At 47.1% G+C, this 25,476-nt stretch overlaps 1 protein-coding gene across 1 annotated transcript in view; it reads right to left on the bottom strand.

Annotated features, from left to right (window-relative positions):
- Positions 1-424: 424 nt before the first annotated feature.
- SNX19 (sorting nexin 19) overlaps positions 425-25,476 on the bottom strand; it is a 47,978-nt gene continuing 22,926 nt past the window's right edge. The window contains 5 exon segments of the mRNA XM_033861768.2: positions 425-3,555; positions 13,839-13,873; positions 13,875-13,977; positions 14,912-14,999; positions 15,776-15,960. Of these exon segments, the coding sequence (XP_033717659.2) occupies positions 3,462-3,555; positions 13,839-13,873; positions 13,875-13,977; positions 14,912-14,999; positions 15,776-15,960 (505 nt within the window). The 3' untranslated portion in view covers positions 425-3,461.

The raw sequence follows: 25,476 nt of genomic DNA, 5'->3' as shown, positions 1-25,476 counted from the left end.
CTCCCGACCAGGGACCGCCTTTCTGTGAACCAACGTGATTGTCCAAAAGTGAGCCTGTCTGCACCTAGGCCTGTGTTTCCCCGTGTCTGCTTCTGGGCGGGAAGAGTTGCAGGACCCCAACTTACTGGGCACAGATCGGAGCCTAGGGCCTCCGGCCGTCTGTCCGCTGAGAGTTGGGACATGCAACACTCCCGGGACCAGCCGCCTTGAGCCGGGGCTGCCAGCAGCACGCCGGTGCCTGCCTGCTGCCACCGGCCATGAGATAATGTCTCTCCATTTTGGGACTGTGACATAGTTACATCAGACCTCAACGGCCAGTGCGCACATTCCAGGCCTGAGACCAGGGTGGCAGCAGAGAAACCTGAGCTGTGAGGAGACATTCTTAGGCTCAAAAATCACAAACCCGAGAGGGAAAGGCACTTGATCAGAAAACAACACCATTCAGGTTATTTTAATGCCCTGGATTTGCGCTGCCCTTTAAGTGGAGCCCCTTCTGTTGCGGGACTTTGGTGCCGAGTGACCCTGGGCCAGATGACTTTCCCTTGTCGTTAACTGAAGAATAAAGTCACGTCTGGCTGGGTGCGCTCCCCGAGTTGTGGTTCCGTCTGCGTTTTCCGTGAGCACACCTTGCTCTCAGACGGTGGCACAGCCCAGGTTCTGAGGCTCAGCGGCAGCCGGCCTGGTGTGAGTATACAGAGAACTCTCTTCCCTCCCCCAAGACAACTCCTGAAACTTCTCCCCTTTTCAAGCACTGTGGTGTTGAACGCCACCTGGGCAAGTTCTCTGACCACCTGAACTTGCAGCCAAGGCGTGGGGATGATTGTCACCTACTCGGAGAGTCCACCACCAATCCCTCAGACAGTCCGTCCATTCGTGAATTAAGCACTGTTTATGTCCCTGCTGAGTCCTGAGCATTTGCTACGTGCAACGGAGAGTACAAAGCCACAGACAACATAGGCCGTACTCGCAAGAGGTACATAATAAAAGTGCAAAAGACAAAACTTGTACGCAGAGAGTCAGAAACCAATGGTCCAGAATCAACTAGTCTGGCACCAATGAAAATGGCAAGAGGAAGGAAGAGAAGAGAGACTTTTCCAGTGGACACTTGGCCTGAGCAAATGCTGGGAGGTAGGAGGGAGAATCACCATAGCAACAAGTCACCCTGAGCCTTGTCTCTTAAGACTGAAGGAAGAAGGCCTTTCCCCAGGACAGTGGGAGTGTCTGCCTTCAGGCTGTCAGTAATACTGGATGAGAGCTTGGTTTATACACTTTTGAAACTTTAGAGGGTTGACACCCTGCCCAGAGCAACGGGAAGCAGCTTTGTTTAATGGAGTTCCAGGAGATGTTAGCTCTGGACCCAATAAACGGAGACTTGGATGAGCTTTTCACTGAAACGCGGATGGCCTTAGGTTCTGGTCTGCACGCTGAGGATGACACCCGTGGGGGCAGTGGAAATATCCCTGAGCTGGAAGCTGGGGGACTCGGGTTCTAGTCTTGGCTTCGGCAATGAAAACGACAAACATTTATTATGCACTGGTGCTAGAGCTTGTACTAAGGATCTAACCCCTTCTCCCGCCTGTTCTCTGTGAGGAGAGCTCCATGCTATTCCCATTTAATGAATGAAAAAACTAAGGCGCGGAGATTTTAAATCACCTACCGAAGGACACAGAGCTAATCAGTGGTGGGGCTGGGATTCACACCTGCTTGTCGGTCGGCAGAACTATTTAATCCCTGTGCTGCTGCCTCTTGAAAAAATGGGTGACTGACCTTGGGCAAAAGTTTCTTTTTCAGTAAAATGAAGACACGAATAACTCCCCCAAATTACCTTAAAAAGTGATTGTCAAGATCTAAATAAAACATTCGATATGAAATACTTCATAATTGAGAAAGTCCTATACATGTGTAAAGTATTACATTCCTCAGAGGAATGATGAAAAGATAAAATGGAAGAAGAGCTGATGGAAAAGACTCTAGAAAAATGAAAAGCAGAAGTGTGTACTTTGATGATCAACCCGAGACAGGCTAATTGGGGATGAATAGGTCCTTGGACTCCATGGAAGTCTGGGGGTGTGGCTTATTCCTCAAAGCTGTATGGTAGCCTTAATCCATGTGCTTTTGGAAGGCTTAGAGAGGGAGAATGGAGGACAGGGACTTTTACTCTAGGAGCCCAGAGAAAGTCAAGACAGTCCTTCAGAGTCAAAGCTACATTCTTTCCTCCCTCACTTTCAACATGCTTCGTTCCTTCCTTCCTTCTTTCCTCAAACTGAGACCCAAATGAAGTGGAAGAAAATCTCTACTGAGATAAGAGTCAAGATGAAATATAATCATTCATTCGTTTTGATGACAAACACTCAGAAAGCGTCATCACTGTTCCAGAAACGGGCCAGGAACTGGAAGGCACAGTCTTTGCTCTCTAACTGATGTGACAGAGCTGGACAGGGTTTCATCCAATACCCAGCCCATCCTCTGTATGGAAAGAAAGAAAGAAAAGTCCAGGGAAGTGAAGAGGTTTGTTCAAGGTCACCGTGCCCAGGCAGATGTGTGTTTCCTCCCCATTTCAGACATTCCCTTCTGGGTGGATTTGGGGTGAGGGAGGGGGAATTTGTTCACAATCCATATACTGCCCTGTGACAACAGTTCCAAAGAATGCCAGGTGATGTTTTTAAAGCTCACCTTTGAAACGGTTCTGTCTCTGCCTGTATACGCCTGAAGAGTTGAATAGGAACAATCTACATAGGGGTCTCATGGACTATCGATCGCCTGCTTTCCCGTGTCAAGGAGTGCTTCCCTGTAAGACTGAGATCAGCACCCACGTACACGGAGTTGTGTGTTCCTGTGAGGTGAAACAGTCAGTTACGGCCACTGAACACCTAACCGGTCCCCGTGGAGCTGACTCTCCGCTCCTCTCCCGTCTCACCTTCCCTTATCACGTGCTGGTGGCCGAATCTCCCCCCCTGACTGCAAGATAATTCACATCCTCTGGTGTGACCGCTCCCTCCCACTTCAGCTCAGCATTATAAACAAGACAAGATGTAATAAAAAGGTAAAAAAGACAAACAAAAATACCTTTCACCAGGGGCTGGGTTGGGGACTAGAGAGTACCTCTGTCATTGGGGGAAAACAACACCCCTTTTTAGTCCAGAATTCATCAGATTCCTCCTATGGTGATAGAGAGGTCCTTTCACCCCAGCAACCAGGAGGCTCCAGCTGGGCATGTGCTTCTGAGATGGGTCCTGGCTAAGGGCCGCCAGTCTGGGGCCTGCTTCTGGGGACGTCGGCACCTCCGATGAGACGGTCAGCCTGAGAGGCATGGGAGGTGGGGCCCGGTGTTACTGCCTCAGCTATGAAACCTACTCAGACAGCCTCCTCCCACACTGATCTGAGAAGCTGGCAGATCTTTACAGCGGGGGTGCTGACAGACGTCTAAGGCTTCACCTCTGCTCAGTGGAAGGTTCCTGCTGTCATCTGGCATTTAAGGGGGGTTGCAGGGGTGTGGCTCCATTGTGGGCAGGAAGATGGAGAGAAAACTGCCAGATGGTGTTGAGGATTCCAAGTCTACCAGAAGAGAAAGAAAGACATTACTCACTGACACAAGAAGGCTGCCAACTCCACTTACAGATGCAGGACTTTGTGTGCAGGCAAAGTCTGTCCCGAGCCCGTGTGAGAGGATGAAGGAACCAGCCATGGCCTCTGAGAATTTGTGAGACGACAGAATATTTAAGGGGAAACTAGGGAGATGCCACGGTGTAGTAGTTGGAGAAATCACAGTATGTAAGACAATCTGCCCCCAAGGGCTCTACAGCTGCTGGAGAGGACAGACAGGCACGTCCTCAGGGGCAGGTCGGGACAGACCTACTCCAGGTGCAGCTCCATGAGCACAGCTGGATACAGTCCAAGCAAGGTGTGCTGAGCCCAGCCAATTCAAGGGAAACTTCTGTTTCATTACGTTTCAGTTCTTAAAAAGGAACCTCTTCATTACACATTGCTTCTCAGGGCAGCAGGTAAAAGGTACACAGAACTATGAACAGATACAATCAGCAACCACTTCTGCTTTTACATGGCATCTTTCCCACTTGAGCATTAATTATTTGGCATTTTCTCCCTGCTTTTCAGAAAGTTTTCTCTAGGAGGTTGAACTTACAGAGATGATTTAAGGGAGAGGAAAGCTTCAGCAGTATCTCCAGAGGCTGTTTTGCATTTTCTAATGTCTGAAGTTTTTACAACAGGTTTTCCATGGAAAACTCAACAAGTCACTAAACTCTCTGAGTCTCAGAACCCAGACTTAAAGTCAGGGGAAGAGATTCCCATGGCTAACCTTTCTAGTCATCTGTCCTGTCAGTTTGGACTGCCATAACAAAATCCCACAGGCTGGGTGGCTTCAACAGAAATTTATTTCTCGTGGTTCTGGAGGCTGAGAAGTCCAAGATCAAGATGCTGGCAAGGTAGGTTTCATCCTGAGGCCGTTTCTCTTGGTTTGTAGGTGGCCACCTTCTCACTGGGGGCCCACGTGACCTCTTCATGTGCGTGAGGAGAGGAAGCTCTGGTGTCTCTTCATGCAAGGGCACTAATTTCATCATGGGGGCTTCCACCCTCATGACCTCGTCTAAATCTAACTACCTCCCCCTGGCTCACCTCCTGATACCATCACACTGGGGGCTAGGGCTTCAACATAAAAATTCTGCGGTGGGAGGGACACAAGCATTTTGTCTACAACATTGTGCGAATAGTTTGGAACATGTAAAGAAAGCATTTATGAAAATGTTTAATCTTAGGGTCGATGGTTATTCTGATTTCACAGAAGGGAATACTAGGGCAATCTTCCTCACAGAATATCAAATATGGAGTCAAGTATAAGAAATATCATACATTTAAGGTTTACCTGTAATTTTAAGTTGATGTCCATATTAATTTATCATAGAGACAATTAGACTAGTGGGACAGCCGAGTCAACCCACAAAGACTGGTAAGCTGATACAGGAGAAAAATTTAAGGAATAAAGAGACAGCAATTTTTGAGTTGCATAAGAAAGGAAAAATGACAGAGCTATGAAGTCTTTATAAAATTTTTTTTTCCTGTTATTATTTACTTAGTTTGGTTTTTAAGAAAAGGGTTTCAGAAATAAACACAGGAAAGGATTGGGTGAAGCAAACTATTGGTCCAAGGCTGCCTGCTATGAACAAGACTAGATGAGGAAAATTTCTATCACTTGGGAAACATCTACAGAAACCCTAATCTTATATAGATCTCAGGTCACTCCACTCCAGCAGTGGGCATTCTCCACATCCCAAACCTCAGGACGCGGAGCCTGCTGAAAGACAAGCTCTCACTCACCTCAATCCTCTCCAGACTGCTAGAAGGAGGTGCACAGCCCTGCTCTCCAAGCACTGAGTCCACGAGTATTACTGCCGTCTCCACACATGCATACTTATCTCCCCTCTTATGCGTCCAGACAAGCTCTCGCCTTGTAAGCAAATGCCGTATGCCACTCACAAGCCCATATCTGTGCAAGGCACACACCTGTACATGGGGGAAAATTCTGTTTCAAACATTAAAACAACAGCTTCTATCTCATCCAAACAGATCGTTGAAAAGGAAACTTTCTGGGTCCTCACCCATATGCAGGATATACAAAGCTGTCTGGAACAGATCTGGTATTAATTACCTAGTGCTCTACACTGGAATAAGTGCTTAATCCCAAGGAGGTTTACACTGGAGACTGACCAACCTGCCCTGGGGTGGATACACAACCAATCTTGGCTCCAGAGACTATTCCACATCATGTGTTGTGCAAATGTGCACTGGCACAGGAATGGACTTCATTCCTCAGCAGATGGGATCCTTCTTCCGTGGGCCGACTCTTAAGATAATATATGACCCAAGCACTGCATTGTCTAGAGCTTCCTACTTTTCACGAAATGCATCACTGTCTTAATTCTCAGACTGAACTTCTTCCTCCTTTACCTGCACTTGCCCTCTTTCAAGTCATGGCCTGGAGGCTCCTTCTGGGGCCCAGAAACAGCAGGCGACTTTCATGTTGACCTGCAGCTAATTTGGATGTCTTAGGTTCCTAAGTTTTCATTCTGATGGCAGCTGCCCAGTTTTGATCTGTGTTTGGGCAAATAGTTGCAGCAGCAAACTTGGTGGGGAAGATAGCAAACACCTGTGAGAGTGAAGCGGCATTTATGCTAGGCTTCCTTTTCTTCCTGGTTATTACTGTGTCTCTGAAGAGTTTTCCTTGCCGTATCTTAGACATGACTTAAACTATTAGAGAAGGTGTGAAATAGAGAATTTTGGATCTGGGACCAAAGGATTTCCAGAAAGCAAATGGGAGAGAAAGTTGTCTTTCTCTTCATGGAAACTGCATTCCTTACAAATTTGTGTCTGGGGCAGGAAGAAGTTGAGAATATTTCTTGCAGGCGGATTTTTGTTTTGTCTTCTGATCCCAGTGCGGTAAAGAGTAGGTGAAGGTGGGGACTTGGAAAGTAAACAGGGCACGCTGGGTGTTTTCGTGGCTGGATCATTTCAGAATCCATTTTCAAATCAGGACCAATTTTCTTTAAAAAGCGTATAGTTTTAGAACCTTACGGCCTACATACTTAGATGGCAAACAGCACTCTTATAAAACTGTGTGGGTTTTGGCGATAGAAAAATGAACTTCTTTCACTTGATATTTGCTTTAGAATAAAGATATAAGCTCCTAAAAAGGAAAACCTGGCTTCGCCTCATCCCTTTCTCCATCTTTTGTCCCCAGCAAATTCTTCTTTCATTCAACTTATTCACATACTTTACCTCCTAAGAGTTGATAAGCATCATAGTCTTTAATTAAACGAGCTTCAGTATTTATTTTGCACTAGGTAGATAAAACGGTTGAGAAGGCACCGGGATATAACGGGAGTAGAACAGATACAATGTTCGTTGCCCTTGAAGAATTATAACCTCTTGCTGAAGACCCCACATGTATGCACAAGGACCTGAGAGGCAGTGTGTTGATAGGTAACTCTGAGTGGCACAATCAGATAAAGCTTTAAGGAGAAGGTTGAACTTGAATGGCTCTGACAGATAGAGGGTGCCCACCCACGCACAGCTGGAGGAAGGAAGGGAATCTACCTGGAGAAAGGGCATGGGCCAAAGGACGGAAGCAGGAGAGAGCAGAACACTGGCCCCTAGACTTCTGTGAAACTATCTCATCCAACTTCCTGGCTAAACCAACTCCATAATACATTCTGTCCCCAAGTAAAAGTCCTACTGCCAACCAAGCCCACATGATTCTCCTAGAGACACATGAAGCCTTAATGAACGGTGTCCTCACTGTTCTTGAAAGAATCTGGTTTGCCATCACTATGTTGAATTTGGACTCTGTGTATTTGTAAAGGATATAAACTCTAAAGAAAGGGCTGTTTTTTTCCCTCAATAAGGTCTGTCCTCCCTAATGGCAAGATATGAAATGAAGTGCAGACATTTTGCTAAATCATGGTAAATCTTTCTGACAGCTACAGGGGCAGAATGATTCTTTATCAAGGGGCACAGACAAAAGGGCTGATGCCCCAAGCTTACAGATCACCACACAATGCTATACCCAGCACAGAGAAGTCACAGCTTCTGTGGTCACGATAGTGCCTTTATCTGCAACCTCAGACTTTTGTGTTTATCTGTCTTGGTCTTTATCCCCCATTGATTAATCCAAGTGTCTGGAAGTAAGTATGACCCACTCTCCATTGGTTATAATAATATAGTGCAACAGTAACAGGGAACATATGGAGAAGAAAAAAAACGTCGAAGTGTGCACGTGACCACATGTAAAATAAACAACAAGGATTTCCTGTATAGCACAGGGAACTATATTAAATATCTTGTAATAAACTATAATGAAAATAATCGAAACATTAAAAATGGATATACACATATATACGTATAACCAAATCACTTTGCTGTATACCTGAAACTAACAAACATTGTAAATCAACTACACTTCAATTGAAAAAAGTCAAAGTGCGGATTATTTATACATAAGCCGCAGATTTACCTCCTTAACCTCTGTGGCACTTTAATACCAAAATTAGCTTGCATTTCCTAAACGAACATTGGTGAGAAAGAGGCCTATCTGGGATAGGCCTGCCAGTCACTTGAGGGAAATGGCAGAGCTGCCCGCTACCCGTTAGTGACACTTAAAATGTCACTTAGGAAACGTTTTCTAAGTTTGGATCTTGATTCTATTACTTTTCTTTCATTCCCCTCCAGCCCTCCACACCCAGAAGCAGTGTGCCAGTGGCCCCTAGAGAAGCGCCTGTGGGTGAGGTCTGCAGGATCAAGATGTGTGGGGAAACCAGACTCTGTCCTGCTGGTGAAGATATCAAAGCCAGGAGTAGTTCTCTGTATCCTATCACTTGCTTGTGTGCACTTCCAGAAAAGCCGAGTTCACAGGTACTTTCAGACCAGAGACAGGTGGGAGTGCGCGGGACGCGGCAGGAGGGCTCAGCGAATCTGAGAAGAGCGCAGTGCACGTGCCACGGGGGCTGCTGGCGCCCGAACTTCCTCCACCGCTTCGTGCTGCCTCTGCTTCAACCCCGCTGCTCCTGGCTCACGGCCGGGAAACGTTATGATGATTTTCACTTGTTTCTTGCTTGACACATTCTTCTGAGTTCGTGTTTTCCCGCCTGTTTTTAAGAAAACCAGACCCTGCCGTCTCTGTGCACTACGAAGTAGCAGACCAGTCTCAGGGTGCGGGAGGGGCTTTGGGGTAGCTGCCAGTGTTCCCTGTGTAGCGGCCTCCTCACCCTTTACGCCACAGAGGAGCGACGGAGGCTTGCTGGCTGGAAACCCTTCCGCCTCCAGCGCTTTGTTCTCTGGCCCACCAAGGCAGTGCAAGCAAGCGCTGCCCTGTGACTTCCGGCTCTCCCGGTGGAAAGGGGACAGAGGAGCCGCGTTATGGCGGAGCCCGCCCAGCGGGGCTTCAAGGAGCGCAGCATCATGCTTTCCCTTCTCCCCCGTTACGGCTCCTGCTCCCGTCTGCGGCGCGCAGGACGGCGAGGAGCAACTGCAGGCTCCCGGGCCGCGGCGGCGGGGTCTGGCCAGAGCGCGGCCGCCGTGGGTCCGGAGCCAGGCTGCTCCACGGCTCCGTCCAGGAGCTGAGGAGGGGCCAGTAATGGCACCGCTGCGTCCCAGCAGGGCGCCGGCGCTTGACAAACCTGCTCTTACACGTGATCTCGATTGACTCTCAAAAGGGTTGTAACGTTTTCGCCCCTTTTTCTACCAGAGACCTGAGTCCCGGTGCAGGTGAGTTACCCAACCACATGGCGTCCTCAGAGCCGACTAGGTCGCAGGGCCAGGACTCCGCCACCTCAAATGCAGGCAGCGGCGGGAACAGGCCGGGAGGGAGCAAGGGGGTCAGGAGAGGCTGAGGCAGGAGCCGAGTCCCAGGGGCAGGACCAGGCCGGGCGGTTCGCGCGCGTGTGGTCGAGCCCCCGGTTCCCGGTAGCAGGCCTGCAGATGACAGACGCTCTCAGGGGGGGCTCTTCCTTGACCCCCGCCGTGCAGAGGCAACCCACCGAGGTCCCTCACCCGCTGGGCCCTCGTGCTCACAGGCCCCCTCCGCCTGAACCCCCCGGGGCTCCCGCCTCGGCTCTCACCCCTCCCTCCCCACACCCCGGGCTCGCCCTGTGCTGGGCCGCACGCAGCTGTCTTTAAAATGTCCGGATTGCTGTAACATACACCAAAATGTGCCGTCTCAGCCACTTCGAAGCGTGCAGTTTAGCAGCGCTACAAACACACTGGTGTAGACGGGTCTCCAGGACTGCTTCCTCTCCCGTGAGGCGGAACCTCCGCACCCGCTACACGGCCACCCCTGGCCCTCGACCGCCATTGCATCTGTCCTGTGGGCCTGGCCGCTCGGGGCACCTCAGATAGGAGGCCAGACAGGATGTGTATGCTGGGGACTCCCCGTAACTCTACCCACCTGGTTCACTGTGCTCTCCACCTGGACGCCTCCCCATTGCTTCACCGGCTAATTCCCGTTAATCCTTTAGGAGTCAATTCAGATGTTATCACCTCAGGCTCTCCCTGGCTCCCCAGCCTCGATTAAGTGCCCCTCCTGTATATTTAGTGGTGCATTAGCTGCACCCAGTTGGAGGTGGCGACCGAGTCCTAAGCCCCTGATACTTGAGGTGCGGTTGAGGGCCTGCATTCTCACTGGCTACCTCTGGGAGCTTGTGAGAATGCAGTTCGCTAGGCCTTTACCAGGGCGCCAGGTCACTCACGCACACTCCAGTTCAGTAAGCACTGTTCTCACTGGATGAGGGGCCTGGGCCAAACCGGGCCGGCCGCCCTCTGTGTGAACAAAGCTTTATGCCAACAGCCGGTCATCTGAATACACACTGCCTGTGCCTGCTTTCACACCACAGTGGAAGGGCTGAGCAGCTGCAACAGAGACCACCATGTGGCCACACAGCCTAAAATACGTGTTCCCTGGCCCTTTACCACAGACATCTACTAGACCATAGGCTCCTTCAAAGTGAGAACCCGTCTTGTTTTGCTTTGTAAGAAAGGCAGATTAGCACAATGGTTATGTGTGTGGGCCTGAGGGCAGACTGACAAGATTTGTATCTCAGCTCTGCCATTTCCCTCAAGTGACTGGCAGGTCACCGTCTCTGTGCCTCGTGTTCTCTTATAAAGTGGGGACAGAGAGTAGAACTACCTCACAGGGCTGATGTGTGGGTTACGTAAGGTAACGGACGTGAAGGGCTTCACATGGCACCTTCTGCAAACATTACCCTTAGCTGGTTCGCTATTTTTAGAGCACCGGGGACTTTGGTGATGCTGGCAGGATGGCCCTTGCACCTGACACTGTTTATCAACGCCCATTCTCTGCTTCTTCCTTGCTAACATCTAATTATTTTTTCAGGTATCTAACCTTCCGGGAGAGTGACCTCCTCCCTGGGCGACAAACACGACTACGAGCCAGTCGTGGTCACGCATCCTCAATGTCAGTGTACTGGCTTAGGGGCGGGCAGTTCTGGCCAACGGGTCAGGAGAAGAGGAATCTTGGAGGGCTTCTGGAAAACGGTTTCCTCATTCTTTAGAAGAAAACGTGGGAGAGATGCCCCCGTTCTTTCATGGATATTTGTTATATGTGAATGTGATGCCCTGAAGCGCAGCAACTATGAAGGTAGGCAGTCTGAGGACGAGCTAACATGTTTACAAGGGCAAAGCAAAAAGATGGGAAGAATCTGGGCCCTCTATGAGGTCAGAGTTGTTGAATCCATCAACCCCTGGGCCTCACCCACTCAGGTACTGATCTGAGGGAAGACGATAAATGTTTCTAGTAATTTAATTTCAGGCTAAAGCAACCTAACTCATATAGCCAGGGACCATGCTGACACATATTTTTACTCCACCCAGGACCTAACAACTGTTGTTGGGTGCCATGAGCAAAGGAAGAGTGGAAGCTGGAAATGAATGGGCTGGAGAATCACGAATGTTCCAGGTTAGTGTAGGTCCAATTCTTCATTCATCACTCTCTCTCTCAGCTGGAGTATCTTTTCCTGAGACCTGTGGCTCGCTCCCAAATGCTTATCTCCCTTGTTGTCTGAACCTACTACCTAAACATGGGAGGTCGTTTCAGAGCCAGATGGGGTTTGATTATTTCCTTGACGATATCCATTATTTCCCTTCTGGGTAGGAGGAGGGTCTGCAGACAGCTGATCTTTTTGAGGCAGAGAGTATGGAGGTGGGGTCTCTTATAGAACACGAAATACAAGGAAGTGTTCTTTGGGCTGGAAGTATCAAAAGATTGCTTAGAATTTACCGTTATAGGGGTTTAACGGTGTTGTCAGCTTGTGTACTGGTTTTGTGTCATATCTGAGCCAGAACTAGTAGCAGAGATTCAAAGCAACATAGGTGGCAAGTACACATGAGAGCAAAGCATGGGGAGAGAAGGGCAGCAGAGCACGGGGCTGCCCCCCACCTCTCCTGGAGAGCACCCTGGCCCTGGCGGTGGGAGGGAGGGGCAGCACAGTGTCGCTGGGCCCCCTGCAGTCCCTCACCCTGCAGACACTTACCACAGGGAGAAATGCTGAGCGGCTTCTCCTGTGAGTGCCCCAGGTTGGGAGATGCTCTGAGAACTCTGGAGCCATAAAGTGACTGTAACAATTAACTTTTTGTTTGGTTTTGGTTTTGTTTTTTTTGCCGTACGCGGGCCTCTCACTGTTGTGGCCTCTCCCGTTGCGGAGCACAGGCTCTGGACGCGCAGGCTCAGCGGCCATGGCTCACGGGCCCAGCCGCTCCGCAGCATGTGGGATCCTCCCGGACCGGGGAACGAACCCCTGTCCCCTGCATCGGCAGGCGGACTCTCAACCACTGCGCCACCAGGGAAGCCCAACAATCAACTTTTAAGGTAGAAGGAACCAAGTGACATGACCTTATTCATCCCCTTGCCTTTAGGCACTAACAGTACCACTAAAGCCCCCAATTACCTCACTACATGTTTGATGGTTAAAAGCCTTCTGGGGTGGGGTGTGGGGAAGCAGAAAGATTTCACAGGTTTCTCCCGTGAGCCGTTTTAATCTAAGAGAACTTTGACACTTGTCCTAGACCCACCCTGTTCTCGCCAGTCCAACCCCAAGACCCTCTTCCAAGTGGAAGGGTCCCAGTTCAGTGGCATCAGGCACGCCCCAGCAAGCGCAAGCTAAAGGGACGAGGGTGAGCGAACCCCCCGCGGTGAGACCTATGTGCAGCGCCTACCTCCTGGCTCTCCGTCCCTCCTTTCCTTCCACCAATTTCTACGAATTGTCCGTCTTTCTAATGGACGCCATGCCTTTGCTTTCACCACTGGTGCTCTTCAAGACTAATTAGATCCTGAAGGAACAGGAAGTAAAAAGCGGTTTCTGGGTAAGCTGCTAATGTTCGTGGCTTAGAGCTAAAGTGGCCTGCCAGAGACCTGCAGAGAAGAGAACCCTCACTCCTCCCTCCGGGCATTCTCAGCCAAGAGGCAAGTGCTTCCCTTCCCTTGGGCAGCTCTGGGCTGAATATGCAACTTGCCATTTGATTGGGTTGAAGGAAGACTGAGGAGGCCACAAAGGTCAAAACTCACTTGCTCTTGGGGAGGGGGTTAGAAAGCTAGTAAAGAAAACCTGCGGTGCAGCTGTCTCAGGAGAGGGTACGGAGGGTTGGGTGGATCTACCAGAAGTGTTGTCAGTCTGTGCTGGGGTCTTTGGGACAGGAAGAGTACAGCCACCCAGGGAGAAAGCCTGCAGTGACACCCTCTACGGGGCCGATGTGCTGGAAGCACGCCTTGAGAAAGGTTTCCCTCCCTCTTGCGGGGCTGTTGGGAAGCTACGTAGGACCAGGGGTCTGGCTTTCCAGAGTGGTCCCAAATGAATTTTCAGTTTCCTGGTGGGAACAGCGAACTCAGAAGATTGTCTTCTCTAAGAAAATCTGGCTATGGTTTTTCTCCTGGTCTACCTAGAGCCTGCACTGGTGGGTGAGGCACACGTGTGCATAGGGCCAGGCTATCGGCAAACAACCTTAGGGAGGAGGGCAAAGGAGAGGCAAAAGGGGCTCATTCCTCTACCTCACAGCTTCCTTTTCCAAAGGAAGCAGGATCCGCCCACCAGCAACAGTCCAAACACCACCAAAGAGGCATGGAAATGGGTATGCATGCAACTGGTCCATATACCCCCTCATCGCCTGGTACAAATGGAGTATAAGTTGGGGGAGAACTGTGCCACTGAGACCCCAGGCCTTCTGAGCCACAGCCCAGTTCCAGAGACACAGCCCTCCTGACTGGTCTCTGGGTGGCAGAGTAATGCTCCCTTCCTAACCTTCGAAGAAATGGGTGAAATAACCTCTGGCTAAGGGGAGATGCCCATCTTCTTGGGGCTGCCTGGGGTGTCTGTGGCAGAGCTGGTTATGGCGGACTCCTCAGCAGAGGCACTGAGATCCAAGAATTCCAGGATGATGTCCCAAAGGCAGTAAATCAAATGCCTGAAACAAATGAACAAAACAACTCAGAGGAGGGTCTGGCTCGGTCTAGAGACACCAGATCCTGTTTATGACATTTATCTTCCCTCTCCCTTTCCCCTCTACTGATATCCTTAGTGGACTCCAAACATCAACAGCTGGACAAAGCCTCTGTCATGAAATGAAAGTCTGTTGAACTCATAAAGGCTATGACCCCAGTAAAGGTGGAGATGGTACTCGAGACTAGATGTTAGGAAATTCCACATTGCTTTATAGCTAGCTACATTAGCACATTGGCACTGCTCTGAAGAACTCTGAAGGAGGGAAAAATCCCTGTGATAACAACTTACTAAGAATTTTCAGGTTACCTGTGATGAGGTAAAGCCAGGAGCCTTGAGGTGCGAGAGTGAGCAGACACGGTGAGCTGCAGGACGGGGGTGAGAGGGGAGTGGGCGAGCACTCAACACGTGCAGAAGATTCCACCCCAAGGTACCAGCCAGGGAAGCACTGACCTCTCTGCACTATTCAAGGAGGTGCACCAGCATTTCTGGTCCCCTTATCAGAGGCCAACTCATCATCTTGTCTACCTCACATCAGGCAAAGACCCATGATGAAAGTACTGCCCAGGCCAAGGGCTGCTCTCGAGATGCTCACAGGGGCAGGCAGGTGTCAGGAAGGACAGGCCTGGGGGTGACAGGGCCTTTTCAGTAGCTCACGTCGGGGCCTGCATCGAGTTCTTCCAAATGCAAACGGTGGCTGGTCACACCAGCTTCCGACCACCTGACACCTGCTCAGAAGCCAGCACAGTGGGTTTTACCCAGTGTGTGTGGACCTGGTCATCACACTCTGGGGCCAGGGCCCAGGGCAAGGAGAGACTGCGGCACCGTTCCTCTCAGTGAAGCTGTTCGCCCAGAAACCCGAGATGCCTCAGACCAGAGACGGCATCAGCCGTGCCTACCGGTTGATGAGGGGCTGCCGCAGTGACTCCAAGACAAGACTCCAGCTCAGCCGGCATTTGTTCACCCCAAGGATTTCTACGACGATATCTGAAGAGGAAAAACAGATGTGGTTTTAGTGTCACTGCTGAAGCTTTAGCTTCTAAGGGGTTTGTCTCCTCAAGATATCTGCTGTCTTTAATCATATTGGGTACTTCTGGCACACCTCTGAACCACACAGCCAAACTAAAATCGTCAGAAAATAGGGAAAAGCCAAGAAAAATGTTTCTTAACTTTAGGTATCTAAATTAGAATGGGCCTCAAGAAACAATCTGGTAACCCGTCACTAAAGTGCAGGTACTTCTGATACAACATGTTAGGCTGGAGAACAGAGGTAAGTAAGAGTGAATAACACTGTCCAAGGCTAAGAGTTCACTACTGTACCCTGCTTCCCCCAGCACAACCAGAGGCAACAAACTGCCTTCCCCGCCCTCCAAAAGACCATATAAAGCAAAGGGAAAAAACCTTCTTCAGTTTGTTTTTATCTACCGCTAAGGACCATGCCCTTCACTCACTGGCCCCAAGTTACCAAGCTCAGCTTCTGCAGGACCTGTATCATTTTCTTCCCTGGTCCAAAGCAGAGACCCAGAGGTCTTCATCTGGTGGGAAAATGAAGAGACCTGCCCTAAAGTGAGCCTTCCCATTCCCTTAGCATCACTGGAAGTCCTGATCATTTTCCTGTTTGCCTCAGAAATGGTGGGTCAACAAATTTTTGCGTTTAGCCACAGTCAAGGCCCTTTTAAAAAACGGGGAAGGGTGTGGCCAATGGTGGTGAAGCGGAGGGGAAGGAACAGTTATTGGTATAATCAGTCTCACTGTCCAATCACCTGGCAGGACTCCCATCAGGCTCTGCAAAGCCTGTTTCTCAGCAGCCGCCTTCTGCTCCTGGGTCCTTACGGGTCGAGGATACTCAGGCAAAAGCCCGCCAGGCCAGATGGATTCCTGAAGAAGCCGGAGGTACTGCACCCAGCGCTGAGGACACGTCAGAGTAGCTACCTGCACCTCTAGCCACCTGTGGTCGAAGACAGAAGGGTCAGGTAAACCTGGAGGAAAGGATGCAGCGAGGTGTGAGTCATGTGAGCAATCAGAACAGAGCAAAGCCAAGTGAGCACCGACTCTCACAGGTGAAACCAAGCCAATCCACAACTTGGGATCACAGAATTTGAAGATGAGTAATAATACTATCATAATTATTCACTGAGTGTCTGCTATGAGGCACGTGTAGTATTAGGGGCTTTAGAACAGAACATTAAAGGGGCCTGTGGCTCTGGGGAAGGCTGCACCTTTCCAACTGTCCTCCAGTGGAAAGCACCAGAACTTCTCAGTAACGTGTACACACAGCCTTCAGAGTGCAGGGTTTGGTGATTTTGTACAAATTCCTCTCCCCAGCCACCCTGTCCGTATCCAGTTGCTCTTCAAGCCCCCAGGACCTGTCCTGAGGACTCCCTTCGTCTGCCCCTTGCTCCTTACACACCGTTCCAGTAACAGAAATCTGTCCCTCTGGCAAAACCTGTTCAAACTCCACCTCCTCCACGAAATCCTTCCTGAGCATTCCAGCCAGAAATGCTCTCTCTCCTCAGGCCTCCTCTGGCACTCAGTTCTAGAACACAGATTTGGCACCAGAATTTCACTTTGGAACATGAATTATCTTCTCATGTATGTACAGCTTGACTTTTCCAGCTGAACTGTAAGCTCCACAAGAGTCCCCATAACAGAAACTTCCCAGGTGAAATAGTGGTTGACTGACTGGCAATTGTTCTTATTACAATGACAATTTACCCTCTGTCTTGCTTTCAAAAACGAGTCAGTAACTCTGAGGGGGCAGGTATACCAAACCTGCAGTTCCTGCAAGGCGTTTCAACGTTAATTCTTCGTTTGTCTCTGCATTTTTTCAGAGTGATACGGTCACTAGCTGGGGTTTAAGACTGCAGAGGCCTCCTTCGCAGGTCCCGTTTTGAGACTGGCATGGCTGTGGCTGTGATGAATGAACCATCAGCCACGATACTCACGCACAGAAGACTCCATTTGGTACCGCACCACATGCAGCTCATGCCATCACTCTCAACCCGAGCTACTTGTCGCCCATCCAAGAGCAGAGGGGGCTGCCAACGCAAACTTTATTTAACCTCCACTCTGCCAGACAGTCTGCATTCCACTCAAGCTAGGCATTCCAGCTTTGGGGGCTGCAATCCCCCAAGCCCAGGGCTCACAAATGATTCTAAGAATAGGAAGTCTGAAAGGTAATGGCAGGGCAAGAATGGCAGACGTCGATGGACATCAAGAGCGGCACAAAGCTGCCCCTGCCTAAAATAGCCACCACAATTGTATTGTTATTATTAGGGCCGCATCTCCTTCTTACAGGGCTTTTCATTCAGTGAGTCTAAGACGCCTGATGAAAGGGATCCAGTAGCAAGAATTCCTGTTCCTGTTTATAGAAGAGGGTCACCAAAGGGAGGTGGATGCGATGACCTGATCAGGTTCTCTGCAGGGAATCAAGTGACCCAACTCGTCTTCACCTCAAGTCACATACACTTGTGTGACTTTAGCTAAGGTGAAGGACCTGCACCAGCGTCTCACCTACGTGATTTGAGGGAGAGGGGCAAGGACCTGAGAGTCAAAAAATTTAAGTCCTCCAAAGGAGCCAGGAGAATCCTCAACAAAAAGGCTTCAGCCAGCATTGGTTCTAGCTCAGCTTCTCATGCACAGACGCATACAACAGGCTGGCTTGCCCTTCTCTTTGTCCTCAGGAGCCAGTAGTACCTGTGACTCAACTCTTCAGAGAGATCTTAACATCCACTCAACCCTTCCTCAGCTAAGCATAGCATACGACAGCAAACCTGGGCACCTTGGTCACCTTCAGGGCACGTTTTACAACATATGAGTCTCACGGTTTTGAATTAATGGTCATTCACTCGATGGGAACAGGACCTCGAGCTGCATTTGGGCAAGGAGGTCCTCTCTGTTCCCTCCCACAGTGACTGAGTGTCTCATGCACACATCCTTGATGCAAAACAAATGTGTGCACGTGGCAAAATATAAACTTATACAAATATACTAGACTGTACCTCATCAAACTCTAAATGGGGGCATTGGGAAGAAGAACCAAAGCGTGAAAAAGTTAAGAGTAAGCTGTTCTTAACCTAGGAGTCGGAAGGTTAAAAAGAAATCTGTGTCTTGAAGCAAAAGGAATGGAACTTATGTGTCTGCAGTCCAGTGTGTCACAACAGTTTCCCAGCATCAGTTTCTGGAATCTGCTGCTATCACTATTAAGCTAACAGACAGCTCAAGTTTCAAGGGGGATACACACACACATATCCCTTGGACTATTTACTATTTACAAATTATTTATAAGAAATCATCTACTAAATACAAATGTTATTGTTTACGTAATACAAGATGCATGAGGTAAATACACTAAAATAAATACGGTAGAGAATAGCCTCAAATAGCACTGGTTTTATTTTCTACTACTATTCTAGTTCTGATATTCGATTTAGGTATCTTCTTCTACCATCCTACCTTTTTCCCAAAGAAAAGAAGAAAAAAAGCCAAACCACATCTGTTCCGTCTGGCCATCTCTGAATGATTCAGAGCACAAAGAAGCCTTACTAGGGGCCCCAGAATAGGCAATAAAATGAGAAAAAAACAACAACAGATGTAACTGAGACATGCAAGAGCCTCTATGATGCCAGACGTGGGATGCAGAGATCAGGGCATCCATTCCACTGGGCGCGCATGTCCAGTCCATGCTCAAAGGAACCTGGTCTGAAACAGCTATACGCAGAGGGATGAAGCAGTGGCTATAAAGGAGACAGTTTAATACGAGGGCTTAAGATGGCACTTCAAGGTTAGCAGAAGGTCATTTTCCATCAAAACAGCAGAATCAAATCTCAAGAGGAAGGGGAGAAAGCTTTAAGGGACCACATCTAATTAGCCAAATTCCCCTCACTTCCTTTCTAAGATTGCTGCTATGGCTGAGTAGGAAGGCCCTGAATGAGTATGGCTTAATGGGGAGGGAGGGGGAGAAGGACAGTGAAATAATAACTGAAAATATTCACAAGAGCAATAACTATATTCTAACAAAAATGCCTGGTGCAGTCTAAATGAAAGACAGTAACAGACTGCTTCCTGAATCCTCTTCACCCACTGGGCTGTACCTCTGTATCCAACACAAGGGCGATGATGCCTCAGCCACTTACAACCGACCGGAAGTACCAAATACAGGTCAAAGAGAAAGAGAGAGAAAAAGAAGATGACGTTAAAGCTTCTGTCACTTTAAACAGACCTACAGACTGCAGGTGTCCACTCATCCTGTCACCCTAGAGCAGGGTTACCAGTCATCTAAATGGGTTGTTGGGCACAGGATGTTTTTCAAACTGTGGCTGAACAGCATTAGAGGTCATGGCGTCTACTCTGTGGTTTGTGACAACGTTTAAAAGAACACCTAAATGTAAATAGATAAGAACAGAAAACATAAAAGTGCACCTCAAGTTTTGGGACCCTTTTACTTATGCATGTATATATGGATATAGCAGATCTGTATTTGTGTGTGTGTGTGCGTGTGTGTGTTCAGAGCGGGTCATGATGTAAAACGTATTTTTTACTGTGAGATGAAGTTTAAAAAAAGTTTGAAAAACATCGATATGGTACAAGGAATTAAGAGTTCCAAGAGAAGGAGGAAAAAGCTCAAGCCACATCTTTAGCCTCCTGGAGACAGTCCCCACCTCCACCCGCCCCCAAGCGGCATAAACCCGAACACTGTGTTCTGTACCGCAGTCCTAGCACACTGCTCTGAGCATTTGCTCATGGAATCAGTAGGCCCGATCTACTGGGTGGAGAGAAAGGAGATCTTGAGGATGACGGTGCGGATCCAAGGTATTTCCCATTTTACACAAGTTGTTTTTGCCAACTTCACACCTGATAAAAGTAACAGTTCCCTTCCCTCTGATTCCTTTCCCAGGCTTCTGCCTTCCTGCTATGGCCCCTTCGTGTGTTTACAGACAGTCCCTCCCGGTCTGTGCTCAGCTCTAGGCTTCCCAGTCCTACAGCAGCCAGACCCAGGTTGCTCGGCTGTGCCTGAGAGAGTTCAGGCCCTCTGAGTGTGTATCTAGGTCACCATCCTTTCCTGCCCTGTGTGGGGAGAAGAATGAGGAGGAAATGAACTTCAAGGGCAAGAAACTCCTGTTTCTTCCTCCCCGTGACTATTGTGAAATCTGAAGTGGCTTGCAGAGTCTCACACAATTTCTTCTTTGATTTTTGCTTTTTCATGGTTTAAATCATGGATCCACATCTTTAAAACATGTGCTTCAAAGGAAGACTACTGACTGAACATCATGATTTAAGAATCTGAGTTCTATAGTTTTATAACTAGCCACAAAGTTTTTGTTTTTGATTAGTAACATATAAGTTGCAGATACAAAATTAATATGCTTTAATAATTGAAATATTTTTAACCAGGGAGGTTAAAGAAATCCTCTGTTGAACCTTAGAGGTTATCTTTTCCAATCTCACCAATTCACGAATGAAAACACTGCGAAAAAACAAGCATTTCATAGCAAGAGGCTTATAGAAACATACAACTTTAGAGCTGGAAGGAAAGAGGTTACCCTATCTAACCTCCTCCCAAAGTAGAAATCCCCTGTGTGATATCGTGGCAGAGCCAAGGGTTCTGGCCTCTGACTCCAGAAAGTTGGGCTTTTATCTTAGCTCTGCCACCAATGAGGAATGTGACTTTGGGGAAGTTGCTTAACTCCTGAAGAGGGTAATTTCAATTTATTAGGGATGCTTCTTAAATACTGGCGCCAAAATCTGCCTCCTTGTAACTTCCAGTCATTGCTCCTATTTATACCCTCAGAAGTTTAACAGGAGGTATTAAAGTTGCTTGGTCAAATCTCTTTCAAAAGACAACACTATGCATTTTTAAATTCAGCTATTATACTAAGTCTCCTCCACAAGGTATACATCTTTGACTCTGCCAACGTCAAGGCTGAGCACACAGAACACACTCAACATCAGACGAATGAAGGAGAGAAATGAACTATTCCTCATCCTGGTTCCCTCCTCTGGGTGTGGGCTGCTTTGTTATTCTCTTAAAACGGAGTGCCCAGAACCAAACACAACTTCCAGATGTGCCCTGACCAGTAAAAAATGCAGATTAGTGCCTTGCTTGATCCAGACACCATACTTCTATTAATATAGTCAAAGACTGTGTTGGCTTTTTGGGCACACACATCAAAGCACTGACTCATACTGAGTTTGCAGTCAATTAGAACCCTAAGTCCACGTATGTACTTTAACAAAAAATCACATGCGCCTGTTAAGCCTAGACTTGGCCTTTTGTACTTGTGTAATTTTTTTTAAAATCTAAATTATGATTTATAATATTTATTTCTATTAAATTCCATCTTGTTTGCTTTAGACTATCATTCTAATTCTTTTAATCCTTTTGAATCTTGACTTCTGTCACCCAGAGTATTAATTATACCTCTAAGATTAGAGTTACTTACAAATTTCTGATCAACAGGATAAGTTCAATGCTCTGTCACTAGAAAATGCCCTCCAGGCTATCAATCTATTAGCTACTTGGGCTAAAGACACTCAGTTAGCCATGGACCACTTAAAAGTACCACAGTCCAGACCATGTGTGTCCATACGGCTATTAGGAAAATATGGCATAAGCTTGTGGAAATTCACAGGCAATATAACAACCAATGCACTCCTTTGACTTAACGGTCTGATAGTCCTGCTAAGCCAGGAAAGAAACCTTGCTAATCAGGCAGGCGCACTCCCACTGAACGCACACCGGGTTCCAGGGCTTGCTGCTTCTCTTCCCGCGTGTTCACAAAACATCTACCTAATAATCTACTTCAGAAATTTCCAGAGATAAATGTCAGGGTCAGGAGCCTGTGTCCATTTTTTAAAAGGCCAGATATTTGTCCATCTCCAACACAACACATCTCTATATGGAAATTTTCTTAATGATCTTAGGTCTTCAATGATAAATACAAATTCTTTCAGTTCCATGGAACAGAATTCATCTGGGTCAGGTACATGAGTTTTAAAGCAGACTGAATGCTCTCATTATTTTCATTCCTATTTTAGTCTTCAATTCTAGTTTAATCACATTTGCTCAATTCTTCTTGTTAGACCCTTTTCCTTTACAGAAAAAAACAAATTAAATACCCTAGGCAAAAAGTATACCAATTCATTGTTGAATAAATGATTTCTCAATGTAACCAGTTAATACTACAGCATCTGTTCCAAACAATTTACCTGTATTTTCTTTATTCTTCTTGTTTTTAACATGTGCCTTTTTTTTAAAAAAAATCTTTTCCACTAACATTTATCCACAATGTCAGCTCCTTCTGAGTCAAGCTTTTTGGACGCCATTCTTACCAGTTTTCGTTTCTGTTGTCTGCATTACTCAGTATGTTTCTCCTTTCTCTGTTTTTTATATGTGCTCAGTTAACTACTCTGGTTTCATCTGATGCTGATTCTTTTCCTTTCTCACTGGAGTCATGTGTTTGTTTATTCCATTCACTCAGTACATACTGGTTGAGCTTCTTAAAAGTGCCAAAAGAATAAGACTGCAAAATTTTGAGGGGAGGGATCTCAACTCATTTTGGTATATTCCTCAGCATTTACTGTAAGAGTGCCCTTCACATAATAAGGCATCAAATATATACTGAATGAATCATCCTTATTCCAAAACCCTCAGCGATAACTTCCAGTGTTAAAACTTTAAGTTCACTTGTTATTATGGCATATAAGACAGGATTCTTTGTTATGTTCTTCTGTGAATTCTAGTACCTCTCACCTACCTCTACTTTCCTCTCTCTGTCAGCTGTTTTCCATTACATCCACTTGTAGCTGTATCTGAGTTTTTCTTGCAGCTTCTTCGTCTTTGCTGAGTTGACGGGTCTCCTGTCAAGTATACTCTTCCTACTCCCCTTGAGTTATGTTTTAACTGCAGTCAGGAGTCCACCAGGTGAGCATCATTTGCCAGAGGAAGAAAATTTAAAAACCTTTCCTCTGTACCAGCTACACAATTAACTATTCATTCCACATTTTCCTTTTTCTTCCAAAGACAGAGCTTACGGCTAAAAGAAAGGATGAAAATCTAGGCCTCCAAGTCCTGAAGTTTTCTACTAAAAATCTCAAAATTGTTAAGAGATATAGTCCATGCTTCCTCGTGTGTCATTATTTCTTTTTACACAAAGGTAGGTAATAATCTATTGATTTATTGATTTAATAAGCAACAAGAAACTTTCAGTATCACAAGTCAGACATCCTGTTGAGAGGATACTATGCCGTTCTGTTAGTTATGCTTCTCAATCCACAGGTAGGAGACAGAGTCGCCCTAAACTTCTCCTCTCCTCCATCCCTAGTCCATGTGCCCCACGCAAGACCACATAATTATTGCAACAATTACTGAATCTAGTTGAGTGACCTCCTCAGTACTCAGTTTCTCATGAATTCATCACCCCTTTACTCTCGCTGTAGCAATCATCTTAGTTTCAGTCCCCATCACCTTTCATTTCTGTCAGTGTAACTCTTTCATAATTTGTCTCCCCGGCTCTAACGTTTCTTCCTTCCATTAACCCTCGACAGCACTATTTAAGTGCTTTTTCTAAGTTACAAAGTTGATCATGTCATCATCTATTTAAATTCTGTACATGGTTTCCTAATAAATGGGGTCAAATCCTACATTCTTTGAACAGCGCACAGGGCTCTGTATGGGTCGGTGCCTATTGAACTCTTCCGTGTTATCTCTGGCCACTCTGGTTGCATGTCGTATATTCCCAATCGTACCCGACTTCTCCGAGTACCACAAACAGGCCACACTGCTTCACAACTCTGCCTTCAATGCTCTTTTCTACAATGTCAGCTCTCGATTTCCCTTCATCCTTTAAATCCTATCTCAGATGTCATCTCCTCTATAAGCCTTCCCTGGGCTTCTCATAATTTACTTAGTCCCTTCTCTTAATCATGTGTAGAGTTCTTTTTAAAGTCCTAACTTTATACTATACCTCTTTATTTATAAGATTGCAGGGTAGGAATTTGGGGTCTTTTTTTGTATTTTAATCACTTAACATAGTGTCTGGCACATAGTAGGTAATCAATAAATATTAGTTACTACGTGAATTAATGATGTAAATGGGACAAACACTGGTCTTAAAGCATGGCGCACAGCTCAACCTAAGCTGTGTAGAAGGCAAACCTCCCAATACTTAAAGCAGGAAAAGAATAGTGAGCTCTTAATTATTTGTGCTTATGGAGGAGGACAATAATTTAAAAAAAATAGACAATCTAGAATCCTTTGTATTTGGCATTTGAGATGTATTTACATAAACATTTGGCAGATTTATTTTCCTAAGAACTTTTTGTTTAGGCTAATATTAAAATTGAACTGTGTGCCAATACACTAGCTGTAGGGTGGATACTGTAAGAAGTATACTGGGTAATAAGTCCGCTGAGCTACAATTATGAATTCGTCATGAATAATCCATGCAATTTACACCTGGTTATGTACTCCCCCGGAAGGGAAGAGAGGTGGAAGGCAAGGGAGTGGGTCAGCTGGGTTTCGTGTCTGGCACACTCCGTAAATCCTAGAGAGGAGAGACAGCTGCCAGCAGTCTGTGTTTTTGTTAGTTTTCCTGGCAAATAGGCCCAGAGGACAGAAGGGACTGAAAGTCAAACAAAAGCAAAGGGGTTATGAGGGCTGTGAGTCACACTTGTATTTTGGGAAGTGCTCCTGATGGATGGGGCAGCATCGGGCTGATTCCAACCCATTACTTGAATCTAGTAAGAAGAATATAAGGTAGCAGAATGTCTGGGTACAAACGGCCAAAAGCAAAGGTCTGCCTACCTTCGTAACAAATACAGAATGAGACGGAGTCGCTTGGGGGTTCTGTGTTCATGGGATAAATGAGATTGATGGCAAGTGGAAATGTTTAGAAATGTGCTCTAGACTTGAGCAGTGTGACACTTGTAGGATTCCAGTTTTAAAGATGGTTACACAAATCTATGCCCCTCTGAAGGCCTTCAGGACAACTTTTCTCAGCCCCACACTATGTGGCCATAAATGTACCATAAACCAGCTCTGAAAAATCGGGACCGACAGACCTCAAAGCTGGGCAAAATCAGTCACACGTTTTGGATGTCCGCCCGTTTTTCATCTGACCCAAGTAAAAGCAGCAGCAGGACATCTGTCTCACAATCAGTGACTCCCTCCGAGTCTCTGGAACCACCATGTCTCTCCTCCAAGTCTGAGAGATTCCTGTCCAGAAGAGGCCATCACAGTTTTCACCCCAACACTGCACATAAAACTGGTCCATACCCTTCAGGGCAAAAAACCCTCAGTAGCCAGAAGAGCCACAAAGGCTGCACATAGCGTGCTGTAATGAGTGAAAACAGCACTGAAAAGCCACACAACTCTGGGTTCTGGATTCCTTCTTAAGACTGATTCTTGCCTTGCTTCCTTCACAAAGTTATCGAGATGAAAGGAGAAAAATGAAAGCATTTTTGA

The sequence above is a fragment of the Tursiops truncatus genome, chromosome 8 (genome assembly GCF_011762595.2).
Source record: "Tursiops truncatus isolate mTurTru1 chromosome 8, mTurTru1.mat.Y, whole genome shotgun sequence".
Taxonomy (NCBI): domain Eukaryota; kingdom Metazoa; phylum Chordata; class Mammalia; order Artiodactyla; family Delphinidae; genus Tursiops; species Tursiops truncatus.
This window is presented reverse-complemented; position numbering and strand designations above follow the sequence as displayed.